General features: G+C 41.3%; 1 protein-coding gene across 1 annotated transcript in view; it reads right to left on the bottom strand.

Annotated features, from left to right (window-relative positions):
- The window catches only part of hectd2 (HECT domain containing 2), a 21,477-nt gene extending 6,335 nt beyond the window's left edge, over positions 1–15,142 (bottom strand). Inside the window, exons 1-6 of the mRNA XM_029450518.1 lie at positions 14,915–15,142; positions 12,331–12,395; positions 11,887–11,980; positions 10,411–10,485; positions 5,604–5,691; positions 2,957–3,063 (exon numbers count right to left, since the gene is read on the bottom strand). Of these exons, the coding sequence (XP_029306378.1) occupies positions 2,957–3,063; positions 5,604–5,691; positions 10,411–10,485; positions 11,887–11,980; positions 12,331–12,395; positions 14,915–15,001 (516 nt within the window). The 5' untranslated portion in view covers positions 15,002–15,142. The remainder of the gene's footprint in view (positions 1–2,956; positions 3,064–5,603; positions 5,692–10,410; positions 10,486–11,886; positions 11,981–12,330; positions 12,396–14,914) is intronic.
- Positions 15,143–17,500: the final 2,358 nt, after the last annotated feature.

The raw sequence follows: 17,500 nt of genomic DNA, 5'->3' as shown, positions 1-17,500 counted from the left end.
ACACAACCACACAAAACAGACTTGCTATAAGCAGCATAAATGCATATTTAACCCATATTCTGTGTGTCAGCTGTTGCAGGTTGGATGCATGTGTGTATGTTTGTCTCCCTCTTCAACAAACAACATGATCACATGTGAGTCAGCAGCTCTTTATCACAGAGCTAACATTTGAAGAAGGAGGGAATCAAACAGAATCCACAGCCTGAGCTCCACTTCTGGGCGAGAAGGAAGAGATGAAGGTAAGATTGAAAAGTGACTCAATATATGAACGTTTTCACGGTTGCTGCACAGGAAGTGACATGTTCGACATCTCCAGCGTGTTTCAAATGTGTTCCAGGAACTTTTATATCCACAGTTTGTGTTGAGAGAAGCCGGAGGAAGGACCTCTGTCCTTAGACCCTCTGTCCTTAGACCCTCTGTCCTTAGACCCTCTGTCCTTAGACCCTCTGTTCTTAGACCCTCTGTCCTTAGACCCTCTGTCTTTAGACCCTCTGTCCTTAGACCCTCTGTCCTTAGAAACTCTGTTCTTACACCCTCTGTCCTCAGACCCTCTGTCCCCAGACCCTCTGTCCTTACACCCTCTGTCCTTAGACCCTCTGTCCTCAGACCCTCTGTCCTTAGACCCCCTGTCCTTAGACCCTCTGTCCTTAGACACTCTGTTCTTACACCCTCTGTCTTTAGACCCTCTGTCCTTACACCCGCTGTCCTTAGACCCTCTGTCCTTAGACCCTCTGTCCTCAGACCCTCTGTCCTTAGACCCTCTGTCCTCAGACCCTCTGTCCTCAGACCCTCTGTCCTTAGACCCTCTGTCCTCAGAACCTCTGTCCTTAGACCCTCTGTCCCCAGACCCTCTGTCCTTACACCCTCTGTCCTCAGACCCTCTGTCCTTAGACCCCCTGTCCTTAGACCCTCTGTCCTTAGACCCTCTGTCCCCAGACCCTCTGTCCTTAGACCCTCTGTCCTTAGACCCTCTGTCCCCAGACCCTCTGTCCTCAGACCCTCTGTCCTCAGACCCTCTGTCCTTAGACCCTCTGTCCTCAGACCCTCTGTCCTCAGACCCTCTGTCCTTAGACCCTCTGTCCTTAGACACTCTGTCCTTAGACCCTCTGTCCTTAGACCCTCTGTTCTTAGACCCTCTGTCCTTAGACCCTCTGTCTTTAGACCCTCTGTCCTTAGACCCTCTGTCCTTAGAAACTCTGTTCTTACACCCTCTGTCCTCAGACCCTCTGTCCCCAGACCCTCTGTCCTTACACCCTCTGTCCTTAGACCCTCTGTCCTCAGACCCTCTGTCCTTAGACCCCCTGTCCTTAGACCCTCTGTCCTTAGACACTCTGTTCTTACACCCTCTGTCTTTAGACCCTCTGTCCCCAGACCCTCTGTCCTTAGACCCTCTGTCCTTAGACCCTCTGTCCTCAGACCCTCTGTCCTTAGACCCTCTGTCCTCAGAACCTCTGTCCTTACACCCTCTGTCCTTACACCCTCTGTCCTCAGACCCTCTGTCCTTAGACCCCGTCCTTAGACCCTCTGTCCTTAGACCCTCTGTCCCCAGACCCTCTGTCCTTAGACCCTCTGTCCTTAGACCCTCTGTCCCCAGACCCTCTGTCCTCAGACCCTCTGTCCTTAGACCCTCTGTCCTCAGACCCTCTGTCCTTAGACCCTCTGTCCTCAGACCCTCTGTCCTTAGACCCTCTGTCCTCAGACCCTCTGTCCTCAGACCCTCTGTCCTTAGACCCTCTGTCCTCAGAACCTCTGTCCTTACACCCTCTGTCCTTACACCCTCTGTCCTCAGACCCTCTGTCCTTAGACCCCGTCCTTAGACCCTCTGTCCTTAGACCCTCTGTCCCCAGACCCTCTGTCCTTAGACCCTCTGTCCTTAGACCCTCTGTCCCCAGACCCTCTGTCCTCAGACCCTCTGTCCTTAGACCCTCTGTCCTCAGACCCTCTGTCCTTAGACCCTCTGTCCTTAGACCCTCTGTCCTCAGACCCTCTGTCCTCAGACCCTCTGTCCTTAGACCCTCTGTCCTTAGACCCTCTGTCCTTAGACACTTAGTCCTTAGTCCAGGCTCCAGTTTGGAACAGCTTCTCTGGTGCAGTAATAATAATCTTGATTTAAACCTGTACAAAAGCAACTCGTGGTGGACGGTAGAAACCAAAACGAGCTGCTCCTCAACAACCTGCAGTTAGAGAGAGGATCATTTCTGATTCCTCACGACCACAATCCTCCCTGAAATCTACCAGATGAAAGCTCAATGAAGACTTTTAGGAAATCTGAAGAGTCAAAGGTTGCAAAGCTACAAATGGGACCCAGATACCTCAAATAATGGGAGCTGTACATTGACACCATCAGCAGGAAGTGTTCACACCTTCTGCAGACTGAACACTCTCCTGTTTACGCTGCAGCTGCACAATAAAGACAATAACAAGCTCCTTATTGTTGCACTTACATGGGTTTGGCTTATGTGAAGTTAATGTACCTGCAGGTTCTTGCTGTGTTGTATCCTCATGATTGTTTGCACGTCAGCTAAATGTAATGTCATGTCATGTAACGCAAATCTAGAGTGCTCATAGAAAGTGTGCTCGCCTTCTAAATAACTGCATGTTGTGGCAACTCTAACCCACGAGAACAACTCCCCAAGCATTTCTGAAGGACACTATTCAGCAGCAGATGTTAAAGGACCCTTCAGGTAGAAGACTAGAACAACTTACTTCCACAATAGCACCTTTCCTGAAGTGATCCACATTCTTAACATCACCTGCTGCATAAACCAGCACATGCACTTAACTTGTATTTGAATTATGGAAAACTGACGTACACTACAATGGATGCAACATTTAGCACAATTAATTTATTGTCTTTGCAAACTCTCAACACACACACACACACACACACACACACACACACACACACACACACACACACACACACACACACACACACACACACACTCACACTCACCATGAGTGCATCAGAGGCACATACACTGTGGAAGCCGTGGAAGAAGGCAGCAAACTGCTTGTAGATGGATTTATTGAGCAGGAAGTCGATGTAGAGCTGAACATATTCTGCAGAGAGAGGAAGAGCACAACAGTATGATTATTAATATTCCATTAGAAACTTTTACCCATTCACCCTCCAGCCTTGGCTCCTCCACGTAACACACGGAGCTGGACGACAACAAAGAGCCGCTGGGTGGAAAGTAAGGTTTAATAAGAGGAATAAATGTGACTCAGCTCGACTTCAGGCTCTTAAAAAGAACAAAGAAGCGTTTGAGCGTGAAGTCAAAGGACAGATGTGAGGGTGAAGCTTAAGCCTGCACTGCTCCGTGTGGATGTTTCCAATGTACACACAGTTAACTGGACAGAACCTGAAGATCTCAGGTCCAGCTCCTGTCCTTCACTGTGAGTGTGAACTTCTAGAAGAAGTTTCCCAATTTAAAATAATTTTAAATCCCCCCCCAACCTCTCCTATAGGAGTACTATCAGACTTTACAGTTGTTTAGCCTCATTCTGTTGTTGTTTTGTGTCTCTTTGCAGCTGTTTGTCATATATTAGTAATTGGTTTGGTGTCTTTGTAGTCTTTCTGTGTCTCTTTGTAGTCATTTTGAGTCTCTTTGTAGTCATGTTGTGTCTCTTTGTAGTCATTTTGAGTCTCTTTGTAGTCATGTTGTGTCTCTTTGTAGTCATGTTGTGTCTCTTTGTAGTCGATTTGTGTCTCTTTGTAGTCATGTTTTGTCTCTTTGTAGTCATGTTGTGTCTCTTTGTAGTCATATTGTGTCTCTTTGTAGTCATGTTGTGTCTCTTTGTAGTCATGTTTTGTCTCTTTGTAGTCATGTTGTGTCTCTTTGTAGTCATATTGTGTCTCTTTGTAGTCATTTTGTATCTATTTGTAGTCATATAGTGTCTCTTTGTAGTCATATTGTGTCTCTTTGTGGTTATGTTGTGTCTCTTTGTAGTCATATAGTGTCTCTTTGTAGTCATGTTGTGTCTCTTTGTAGTCATGTTGTGTCTCTTTGTAGTCATATAGTGTCTCTTTGTAGTCATGTTGTGTCTCTTTGTAGTCAATTTGTGTCTCTTTGTAGTCATGTTGGGTCTCTTTGTAGTCATGCTCTGTCTCTTTGTAGTCATTTTGAGTGTCTTTGTAGTCATTGTGAGTCTCTTTGTAGTCGATTTGTGTCTCTTTGTAGTCATGTTTTGTCTCTTTGTAGTCATGTTGTGTCTCTTTGTAGTCATGTTGTGTCTCTTTGTAGTCATGCTGTGTCTCTTTGTAGTCATGTTCTGTCTCTTTGTAGTCATTTTGAGTCTCTTTGTAGTCATTTTGAGTCTCTTTGTAGTCATATAGTGTCTCTTTGTAGTCATGTTGTGTCTCTTTGTAGTCATGTTGTGTCTCTTTGTAGTCATGTTGTGTCTCTTTGTGGTTATGTTGTGTCTCTTTGTAGTCATGCTGTGTCTCTTTGTAGTCATATAGTGTCTCTTTGTAGTCATATTGTGTCTCTTTGTAGTCATGTTGTGTCTCTTTGTAGTCATGTTGTGTCTCTTTGTAGTCATATAGTGTCTCTTTGTAGTCATGTTGTGTCTCTTTGTGGTTATGTTGTGTCTCTTTGTAGTCATGCTGTGTCTCTTTGTGGTTATGTTGTGTCTCTTTGTAGTCATGCTGTGTCTCTTTGTAGTCATTTTGAGTCTCTTTGTAGTCATATAGTGTCTCTTTGTAGTCATGTTGTGTCTCTTTGTAGTCATGTTGTGTCTCTTTGTAGTCATATAGTGTCTCTTTGTAGTCATGTTGTGTCTCTTTGTGGTTATGTTGTGTCTCTTTGTAGTCATGCTGTGTCTCTTTGTAGTCATATAGTGTCTCTTTGTAGTCATATTGTGTCTCTTTGTAGTCATATTGTGTCTCTTTGTAGTCATGTTGTGTCTCTTTGTAGTCATGTTGTGTCTCTTTGTAGTCATATAGTGTCTCTTTGTAGTCATGTTGTGTCTCTTTGTGGTTATGTTGTGTCTCTTTGTAGTCATGCTGTGTCTCTTTGTAGTCATATTGTGTCTCTTTGTAGTCATATTGTGTCTCTTTGTAGTCATGTTGTGTCTCTTTGTAGTCATGTTGTGTCTCTTTGTAGTCATATAGTGTCTCTTTGTAGTCATGTCGTGTCTCTTTGTAGTCATGTTGTGTCTCTTTGTAGTCATGTTGTGTCTCTTTGTAGTCATATAGTGTCTATTTGTAGTCATGTTGTGTCTCTTTGTGGTTATTTTGTGTCTCTTGGTGGTTATTTGGAGTGTCTTCCTGGTGCGTCTCTCTTTGACACACTTTGTCCCCTGGATCTGTCCCCGGTCCATTCCGTCATCTATTCATGGTATTAAGATTTGTTGGTACTTTACACTTTAAGAAGATATGGGGTAAATGTGTGGTTGTATTTTGTGGCTGTTTGTACGATATGCTCTTCAGTGCCTTGTGGAGTGCATCCTGCATCCTGCAGTGCTCACCCAGCAGGATGCAGGATTATGCAGGTATGAAGGTATGAAGGTGGTGTGCCAGTGTGCACGTCTGAAGACATCATGACTCACTCACTGCTAAAGTCAAGACACATGCGCTCTGATGTAATGTGTGGACTCACCCTTCCTGTTCTGCTTGGTGACGGCAATCTTGTCTCCTCCAGGCTTCAGGTTGTGGGATTTAACCATGCCCATTTCCTCCTGGAATACCTGCAACACACACACACACACACATAACATTTGTCACATACATGATGATGGACATTTCAAACCTTTTATTGTTTCATAAAATGCTAAACGGCTGCATTTATATGCTTTACAATGTCGCTTTCATTCACACACACGCAGCAGGTTATGTGTAACTTTAGAGTGGACATGCATCCTGCTCCGACTCACTTGGTCAGTGCTGTGTTGTGTCATGTGATGCTGCGTCACTGAGTCACATGACGTTACTTCCATATCTTACTTTAACCCAAAACCACGATCTTTTCTCTAAACCGAACCAAAGTCCAGGCAGTTTTATTGGCTGAAGCATAAAATTATGTCTCGTCGAGACGCCACTCGATGCAGAGTTATCTGCACCAGCTCGCCACTTATATTGGAAGCTCAATGCAGTGACGAGACGAGATGACATCAAGATGATCAGATCTGAAACATATTCATTTTAATGCATTTCATTGAGAACCTTTTAAAGAGGAAACGTAATAGACATATTGAAATATATTAGATATTAGAGGCGATCATCTCACACAGGACGAGACTCCAGTTCATGTTGTTAATGTCGGATTAAAGACGTAACGTGTTTGAACTGCAGAGCTTTATATTTAACGTACAGACGAAATAAAGCAGATTTCTCAAAATGTGTGTCAACAAAACTTTGTATGCGGCGTATAAATAATTTGGGTTCATGGTTAGAATAACGTGGGTTAGGGGTGAGGGTGAGGGAACACATTATGTCAGTGAGGGCTAAAGCAGCACAACAGTATATGTGTGCGGAAAATAGAGGGTTATAAATGTAAAGACGGAGTGATGAGCAAACAGAAGATGAGGGAGACACAGAGAGCAGGTCAGTGGGTTCATCTGTGCCACAGTGGTGTGACTGTGAAGCCTGCAGCTCACACTGTGGGTTCACATAACACCTCAGCCTTCTACTGATCCTTTCTTCTCACATATGTTCATATTTAGCTCCAGCTGTACCATGAGGCCTTCCTTTATATTATATACAAGAGACACGCTGCTTCAGAGACACGCTGATGTCATGCATGATGTTTTACATGATGACTGTGGAGCATAATGAAGTGGCATTCATGAATTATAATGCAAGCGTCTGTGGAAATACTTAATGGATAAAAGAACACATCATCATGTGCTGAGTTTTCACAAGGTGAACTCGTTCAGTGTTGCTGCTGGCTCTGCAGTCGACTCACCTCACAGATATCTAACCAAGAAGTGACACGTTCAGGTCCTTCCTGTCTGACGCTCTTCATCACTTTAGGATGTGAGGATGAGTTCAGGTGCAAGAATAATGCATATGATCAGTGCTACATGTACATACTGTGTTGATGTTACATCATGCTCAACACAAACTACATGATGACTGAAGAACTCTGACTTTGACATTTACTGTCTGACATCAGTGAGTTTCTGTTCCACAATTAACTTTATTGAAATCACACGACAGTGACAGCAGTCACAGCTGTCTGTCAGCACCGTCAGCCCTGCGAGACACTTTGACCGTGTGTGTGTGTGTGTGTGTGTGTGTGTGTGTGTGTGTCTGTGTGTGTATGTGTGTGTGTCTGTGTGTGGGTGTGTATGTGTCTGTGTGTGTCTGTGTGTGTGTGTGTGTGTGTGTGTGTTTGTGTGTGTGTGTGTGCGTGTCTGTGTCTGTGTGTGTGCGTGTGTGTGTGTGTGTGTGTATTTTTGTGTGTATGTGGGTGTGTGTGTGTGGGTATGGGTGTGTGTGTGTGTGTCTGTGTGTGTGTGTGTTTGTGTGTGTGTGTGTGTGTGCGTGTCTGTGTCTGTGTGTGTGCGTGTGTGTGTGTATTTCTGTGTGTGTGCGTGGGTGTGTGCACGTGTTCGCACATCAGTTACATCAGTGATAATAGAATGAAAATAAAAACAGCTTATGAAGCGCAGTAATGTGATAATGTAATAATGCAATAATGCAATAATGCAATAATGTAATAATGCAATAATGTAATAATGCAATAATGCAATAATGTAATAATGCAATAATGTAATAATGCAATAATGCAATAATGTAATAATGCAATAATGTAATAATGCAATAATGCAATAATGCAATAATGCAATACTGTAATTATGTAATAATGTAACAATGCAATAATGCAATAATGTAATAATGCAATAATGCAATAATGCAATAATGTAATAATGCAATAATGCAATAATGCAATACTGTAATTATGTAATAATGTAATAATGCAATAATGCAATAATGTAACAATGCAATAATGTAATAATTCAATAATGTAATAATGCAATAATGCAATAATGTAACAATGCAATAATGTAATAATTCAATAATGCAATAATGCAATAATGCAATAATGTAACAATGCAATAATGCAATAAGGTAATAATGCAATAATGTAATAATGCAATACTGTAATTATGTAATAATGCAATAATGCAATAAGGTAATAATGCAATAATGCAATAATGTAATAATGCAATAATGCAATAATGTAATAATGTAATAATGCAATAATGCAATAATGCAATAAGGTAATAATGCAATAATGTAATAATGCAATACTGTAATTATGTAATAATGCAATAATGCAATAATGCAATAATGCAATAATGTAATAATGTGATAATGTAATAATGTGATAATGCATAATAATGCAATAATGTAATAATGCAATAATGCAATAATGCATAATACAATGCAATAATGTAATAATGTAATAATGCAATAATGCAATAATGTAATAATGTGATAATGCAATAATGCAATAATGTAATAATGTAATAATGCAATAATGTAATAATGTGATAATGCAATAATGCAATAATGTAATAATGTAATAATGCAATAATGCAATAATGCAATAATGCAATAATGCAATAATGTAATAATGTGATAATGCAATAATGCAATAATGTAATAATGTGATAATGCAATAATGCAATAATGCAATAATGTAATAATGCAATAATGCAATAATGTAACAATGCAATAATGTAATAATGTAATAATGCAATAATGCAATAATGTAATAATGTGATAATGCAATAATGCAATAATGTAATAATGTAATAATGCAATAATGTAATAATGCAATAATGCAATAATGCAATAATGTAACAATGCAATAATGCAATAATGCAATAATGTAATAATGTAACAATGCAATAATGCAATAATGTAATAATCTAACAATGCAATAATGCAATAATGTAATAATGTGATAATGCAATAATGCAATAATGCAATAATGTAATAATGTGATAATGTAATAATGCAATAATGCAATAATGCAATAATGCAATAATGTAATAATGTAATAATGTAATAATGCAATAATGCAATAATGCAATAATGTAATAATGTAATAATGCAATAATGCATAATGTATAATGTAATAATGTAATAATGCAATAATGCAATAATGCAATAATGTAATAATGTAATAATGCAATAATGTAATAATGTGATAATGCAATAATGCAATAATGTAATAATGTAATAATGCAATAATGCAATAATGCAATAATGCAATAATGCATAATGTAATAATGTGATATGCAATAATGCAATAATGTAATATGTGATAATGCAATAATGCAATAATGCAATAAGGTAATAATGCAATAATGCAATAATGTAACAATGCAATAATGTAAATAATGTAATAATTGCAATAATGCAATAATGTAATAATGTGATATGGCAATAATGCAATAATGTAAATATGCAATAATGGTAAATAATGCAATAATGTAATAATGTATAATGTAATAATGCAATAATGTAATAATGTGAATAATGCAAATATGCAATAATTAATAAATGTAATAATGCAATAATGCAATAATGTAATAATGTAATTAATGCAATAATGCAATAATGCAATAAATGTATAAGGTAATAATGTAAACAGGTAATAATGTAAACAGGTGATAATGTAATAATGCAATATGCATAATAGTAATAATGTAATAATGCAATAATGCAATAATGCAATAATGTATAATGTAATAATGCATAATGCAATAATGTAATAATGTAATAATGTAATAATGCAATAATGCAATAATGCAATAATGTAATAATGTAATAATGCAATAATGTAATAATGTGATAATGCAATAATGCAATAATGTAATAATGTAATAATGCAATAATGCAATAATGCAATAATGTCAATAATGCAATAATGCAATAATGTAATAATGTGATAATGCAATAATGCAATAATGTAATAATGTGATAATGCAATAATGCAATAATGTAATAATGCAATAATGCAATAATGTAACAATGCAATAATGTAATAATGTAATAATGCAATAATGCAATAATGTAATAATGTGATAATGCAATAATGCAATAATGTAATAATGTAATAATGCAATAATGTAATAATGCAATAATGCAATAATGCAATAATGTAACAATGCAATAATGCAATAATGCAATAATGTAATAATGTAACAATGCAATAATGCAATAATGTAATAATCTAACAATGCAATAATGCAATAATGTAATAATGTGATAATGCAATAATGCAATAATGCAATAATGTAATAATGTGATAATGTAATAATGCAATAATGCAATAATGCAATAATGCAATAATGTAATAATGTAATAATGTAATAATGCAATAATGCACATAACACATTTTTATTTATTTTGCTCTTGCTGAATTCAAATATTGGAATGTGTGTTGATACCTGGAAGCTGAGGTAGAAGTCTTCCTCTACGTTCCCCTCGTAGCTCAGCAACTCCCCCAGACCGTGAGCCAGCTCCTGCAGACACACAAGAGTTCAGGGTTGGGAGTCATCCCAGTAACAAACTGATGAGCAGAACATCTCTCAGACCAAAGAAGACATGAGAACATGTTGCTGGCGATCAAGACCCCCAGTCTCCACTTCATGTTAGATATGAAACAACTCGAGACAAGTGAGAAGCTTTGTAAACATCTAATATGCAACACTTATGTGTCACTATTTTAATTAAACCAGGCATCAAATCCCTGCCTGGTTGTAAAGATATTTGATTTGCTGAGTAACGTTTCAATAGTCACACTGACACCGACCACAGGCCTCACACAGTATCCAATATCCTGCTGCTGCGGAACTACAGGGCCCGTTTTAGCCTCCTAATGTGTGTGTGTGTGTGTGTGTGTGTGTGTGTGTGTGTGTGTGTGTGTGTGTGTGTGTGTGTGTGTGTGTGTGTGTGTGAAACATGTTGAGGATCAGGTAACCGTCCAGAGAAAGTATATATATATATATATACATCCCTCGATGCTGCTGAGCAAACTACAGGTGTAAACTATGTTCCACGTGCCACACAAGTGAAGAGTGCAGTGTGGCTGCAGCAGCTGTGTGGGCTTCACTGCCTGGACCTTCTAGAAGCATCTACATCCTGCTGGTTGTTTTCAAACTGCATCTCTGCAAACTACAGAAGCACAACACTCCTCTTCATATAGTCCAAGGTTTCAAACTTCTGGTCAGATGCACATGTTGCTTTACTCTCTAATCACTATGCGAAGCACTCGGCTCGTCTTTGTCTATGCAACACACATGAGGCGGAGACGTTGACACCCATGTGAGCTGAAGAGAAACGGTGCCTCTGTGTTACATCCACAACGTGTCACACATGCACTCTACCCAAAGAAACATATTATCCCCTTAATATCTTAAATAGTGACATAATGCATGAGAGAATGTAATTAAGAAATACTGTTGGTTAAATATATTTAAATTGTGGTAAAAGTTGGATCAGGAGACAAAATGTCTATCTGCTCTGCAGGAGACTTCAGTCTGCCGGCAACACAGGCGGATACATTTATAGTCCATACAAAGAGCAGGGGGGGGCGTGGCGAGAGCTAAAGTTGAACTGTGGCGCCCTCTAGTGTCAGCATAGGGAATATAAAGTGTGAGCAGGACCAAAGATTCAGCTTCTTTTTTTTTTACTACGCCTGCATGAGTGTGTGTGTGTGTGTGTGTGTGTGTGTGTGTGTGTGTGTGTGTGTGTGTGTGTGTGTGAGTGTGTGTGTGTGTATGTGTGTTTTCAGGGTTTTCTACTGACCCCATAAATTATGCTTCAAGCGAAACATACATACCAACGTTACACTCCTCAAGCTCCCACACCGTCACACTGACACACTGACACACTGACACACACACACACACACACACACATACCGGCATGATCTGCTGCAAGTCGTCCAAGGTGGCGGTTGCCATGCCGACGGGGGAATTGGGGTCACATGGTACAGTGGGTGGAGTGAGGAGCTTCCTGTGAAGGTGGACAAATAAAAACACTGAAGGTTTCATCTTGTTGTTGGAGCATCAGCTCAGACAGCGTACAGGAAATGTCAGTATGTCAGGCGACTCTTAACTACATCTGCTCCTCTCTTTAAACTTTGTTTATTTATATATAGAGCCTTTCTTGCAAAGGTGAGCAACACAATGAAAATACAACAGAGTAGATACAAGATTAAAATATGTTTAGTGGATTAAGATTAAGAGAATGTTAAAGTAAAAAGATATAAGCAGTGCAGAGATAATCAGTGAGGTTAGAGACACACACACACACACACACACACACACACACACACACACACACACACACACACACACACCTACCTGTAACAGTAGAGGGGGAAGTGGATGTCCAGAGCGATGCTGTTGTAAACTGCTAAACCCATCAGCTGATAACACAGAAGGTTAAGGAGGAAGAACTAGCAGAGCAATATTATTAAAATTAGGTTGAAATAACAGATGAATTATGAATCTTAACTTTCTGACCACTTCAAAGGCCGGGAGTCAGTTTCTCTTGTTTACAATGTAACCGATGGAACGATGTGTCAGCTGCTGTCAGTAAGACCTGCGTGAGAACATCAACACACAGGAGAACAGCTGGAGAGTGTGTGTGTGTGCGCGTGTGTGTGTGTGTGCGTGTGTGTGCGTGTGTGTGTGCGTGTGCGTGTGTGTGTATGAACTACCTGCAGATTTGTTTATGTCCAAGGGGTGGTGGCCTTACCTCATACACACACACACACACACACATGAAAATAAGCAAACTGCACAATTACCACAACCATTAAGGTCATTATAGAGTCAAGAAAAGCGTTCAGAGGCCCTCCTTCACATATCTTCACAGACATACATCTCTCTGCTTCACATTCCTTGTATTTGTCAGACTGTTTCTGAAACGTGTGTGTGTTGCTTCATTGCTGCAGCAACACACACACAGATTCTGCAACAATATTCTCTGTTCCTTTTTGTTTACATCTGTTTGTACTCTATCCCCATACACCCCCCCAACTGCACCTCTGTCTGTCTGCTCTCCATGTATCTCCATCTCTCTCTCTGTTACACATTTTCTCTCCGGCGCTCCCTCTTCATCTCCATAGTGACGCAACGCTACCATGACGACTAAACAGGAACAAGGAAGGTTGATAAATTATCTCTTAGCACGAGCACACACACACACACACACACACACACACACACACACACACACTAACCTGGCGAGGAAAAGGCAGCTATTAGGTTATATAACCTTTTGACAGTTCCCAGCTGGCTAGTAAGGCTGAAGTGCTGGATCGTTCTCCACACACACACACAACACACACACACACACACACACACACACACACACACACACACACACACACACACACACACTGTATACTCTCACAGTCACACACTAGCACGCAATCATGAAAGTTGGAACAACAGCAGAGCTGCCCTGCAGTATTTGAAACTACAAAAGAAAAGGTCCTATATGAATATTTGACAGAACGTATGTTTGAGTTCTGAGTGTTTCTTCCTCCTCAGCAGCGACGTGATGAATGCAGGTTCACACGGTGAAGTTACCGTAAGTGTCGGGAACACGGGCTCATTTCCTGCTCAAACGAGCTGCTGGTGGAGGAAACGTGTGCAGCTGCCTGAGGTACAGTGAGCTGGACACAAGCCCGTCTGCAACACATGACCCATGCACACTATTAAAGCCAGACAGAAACTTAATGTTTATGTTTTTTATTTAAGTTAAGGAAACTTTGTGTCACAACACAAACATTAATAAACTTGACCGAACACGAGATATGATGTTTACTTCATCAACATTTATTCCAAGCCACACTTTCCCTAAACGTGCCGGAGCGTGACCGGAGACGTCAGCCTGGCCTCTGGACGGGCGGGAACCATCACATATTATCACAACGCTAAAGTCACCGCACCATATTATTCCGATAAGCTATAAGTATTGTGATCACATGTTGCGATTTATTATCTGGCTCCACTGCACATGATGAAGTTTGTCAACATGTATTCTATCTAATAAGATACATTTCTCTAATGTCTCCATCTTTGAACTTACTGTCATTTCTTATCTCATCACTGGAGTGAAAAAGCAAATTGTGACCAAAAGTTTTAATTAGTATAAATGATAAATACTTGGCTTCCATGTACGGCGGTAGATAACCTGCATGACTTCATGTTAACGTGCAGACAAAGAGAAACAAGAGAACCTGCAAGATGTAAAGCTGCAGAACACAAACAAACACAAAGTGAGTGGCGTTCAATGCACCAAACATCTGGACAGTCGCTGCACCGGCTGCTCGTAGTACGACTACAAAAACACATTACATCTCCACTGCGAGCGACATCTACAGCCTGCACTGTCTCTTCCCAACAAACAGGTCCTGAGTGTATTTTACAATCAAGTGTAAAGTCACTGAGTCAGTTTGAAACCTGATCCGTCTTGTTTTATATTCTGAGCTGAATAAAAGTCATATTTAGTTTGAGATGTGTGTTCAGAGAGCAGAACACATATTATACCATCTCGTTCTCCTCTGGGTTTAAAGTAGACAAGTGTTATAGTATGTACAGTCAGCCAGGACAAACGAAATTTCATTTGAATTGTACATTGTATAATCTCGAAATGACAATAAAGTTTTTTGATTGATTGATTGATTGATATGAGAGGGGGAGTAAAAGAGTACGTACGTGTGTGTGCGTGTGTGTGTGTGTGTGTGTGTGTGTGTGCGTGTGTGTGTATGTGTGTGTGGGTCTGCGGGTCTACACATTACATGGGAACATCCCTAAAACACTGCAGTTTGTCTACAGGAGTCAACAATGTACAAACAAACAACAACTTAAACATACACGCGTGGAGAAACTGTGTGTGCAGACATGATGTGTTCTGTTCTTTAATGAAGGATACAGTGCCGACCAACTGGAACTCAGAATAGTTGTCACACTTCCAACTGCTGAACCAATGACAGTGCGAGTCCTTCATGTAGGTGAACATCCCTGAAAAACAGAATCAGGTGTTTAGCACATTTGTCAAATTAATAAAACCTGTACAAAGGAGAGATGGACGTCAAGGTAAGGAGGGGAGGAGAGAAGGAGGCGAGGAGAGAAGGAGAGAAGGAGGGGAGGAGAGAAGGAGAGAAAGAGAGAAAGAGGGGAGGAGAGAAGGAGAGAAGGAGAGGAGGCTGAAGGGTGGATATAATAAATTATTAGAGGAGGAAAAAGATTCTGATCTGATCTCAACTTTCCAAGTTGAGCGGAGCCGCTCAGGAGGCCAGGCATGGAGGCTGAGCAGGATGCGGGCGGAGCCGCTCAGGAGGCCAGCGGGGAGGCCAGGCTGGAAGCAGGCGAAGCCGCTCGGGAGGCCGGGCTGGAGGCCGACGGAGTAGTCACTCGGGAGGCCGACGGAGTAGTTGCTCGGGAAGCCGGGCTGGAGGCCAGGACTGGGGGCCGGAGGAGCTGCTCAGGAGACCGGGCCGGAGTCACTGGGGTCTCGACAGTCGGGGGGAACACGGGGATCTCGAGCGTCAACAGGGACATGGGGGTCTCGGGAGTAAAGGGGAGGGAAGAGGTATCGGGAAGAGATGGGAGCACAGGGTTCTCGGGAAGAGGTGGGAGGACAGGGGTCTCGGGAAGAGATGGGAGCACAGGGGTCTCGGGAAGAGAGGGGATCACAGGGGCTGGGGTATTGAGGGACAGAGAGAGCACAGGGTCTGGGTTATCGAGGGACCGAGGGAGCACAGGGTCTGGGGTATCTGAAGTCTGCGGAGGTCCGGTAGTGGGAACAGGAGGCTGTCGCGGCCCAACAGCGGAAACAGGGTAGTGATGCGGCCCAGGCAGCAGAAACAGGAGGCTGTCGCGGCATCGAGGGGCAGCTGGGGAACAGCTGGGGCCTCGAGGGGCAGCTGGGGAACAGCCGGGATCTCGAGGGGCAGCTTCCTCGGCCTTGATAGCTTCCTCTTGGCCAATGACCTCTTACTCGTACTCTTCCTCCTCCTCCTCTTCTACCTCTTCCTCTCAAAATGTTTTCATCCATTGTCGGTGTTCACTCTGAACTTGCTTATATAGTGTGTGTGTTGGTTGATCACATCATTAGAAACAAGTGTGAACAGTTTTGAGTCGTTGTGTTTAAATGATGACTGTGTTGTATTTGTGTTCAACCTTTTCTGCCTTGTTTAGCATTGTGCAGTACATGTGCATCACAGTGGGAATTGTGTTTTATAGTAAAGGAGAATGTGTTTAGAGTTTTGCAAATAGTGTCTAACTACTTGAACTTGTTTAGGGTTTTGCTAAAAGAGAGGTTGATTTGATGGGTTTAGGCACCTGATCATTTGATTCAGAGAATGGGCTTTAGTGTTTTAGCAATTATAAAAAACTGTAAACATACTTCACTCTGCGTCTTGAGTCAAATCGTGACCCAAGAATCGAAAATTGAAAGCAAACGTGAGACACTGAAAGAAATGATGAAATGTAAATGTAAAAACAGCAACTGTACACGTATAGAAGTAAAGATAATACATAAAGAGATGGGCACAGACGGGCGTCATTTCATAACTCATGTTTAAGTAAGTCTGTCTAGCTTATTATGAAGCAAAGATGTATCTTTATTAAAGAAGAGAACTCTTTGGGCTGTCACTTTTCAGTGAAGTGAGATTTTTCATATTAATAACATCGGATGTGAGCAGGACTCCAGCGCCCGGTCCTTTCATACGTTGTTATAATAAAACATGTCGATGTAGCCGCTCCCATCCTCATCTCTTACGGTCCATTTCTCTTTTATTGTATTTCTCTTTTAATGACGAGAGCTCTGCGCGGTCTGAGCTGTTCATTCAGAGCATCACTTCAACAGCGAGTGTCTGAAACAAACGCACAACGAGCAGGAAGTTAAGGAGAATAAAGTCGACACCATTGTGAAGCTTTTCCAGCGTCGACAAAGAAACAGCAGGACTCTGTTCTGAGACATCTGGACCGCTCACATCTCTGAACACCAGAACCTGACACTGCTCCACGCACAAAAGAGCCTGTGTGTGTGTGTGTGTGTGTGTGTGTGTGTGTGTGTGTGTGTATGTGTGTGTGTGTGTGTGTGTGTGTGTTGTGTGTGTGTGTAAGGTAGAGCCGGGGCTTTCCCTGTGCTGCTAATGAGGGGAACACAGCTCTCATTGAGTGTGTTTCTTTGGGCCGACGTCCCGTGGCACCAAAAACACAGACGACCGCGGAAAGATGGAAAGAACTCGACCAGAGGAGAGTGAGACAGAGAGAGACAGACAGACAGACAGTGAGAGAGACAGAGAGAGAGACAGTGAGAGAGGACAGAGAGAGAGACCAGAGAGAGAGAACAGAGAGAGAAGCGAGTGAACAGACACCGAAGAGAAGAAAGAGAGAAGAAGAGCAGAAGAAGAGAGAAGAAGAGAAGAAGACAGAAGAAGAGACAGAAGCAGAAGAAGAGAAGAAGACAGAAGAAAGACAGAAGAGACAGAAAGAGAAGAAGACAGAAAGA

This window comes from Cottoperca gobio, chromosome 15 (genome assembly GCF_900634415.1).
Source record: "Cottoperca gobio chromosome 15, fCotGob3.1, whole genome shotgun sequence".
Taxonomy (NCBI): domain Eukaryota; kingdom Metazoa; phylum Chordata; class Actinopteri; order Perciformes; family Bovichtidae; genus Cottoperca; species Cottoperca gobio.
This window is presented reverse-complemented; position numbering and strand designations above follow the sequence as displayed.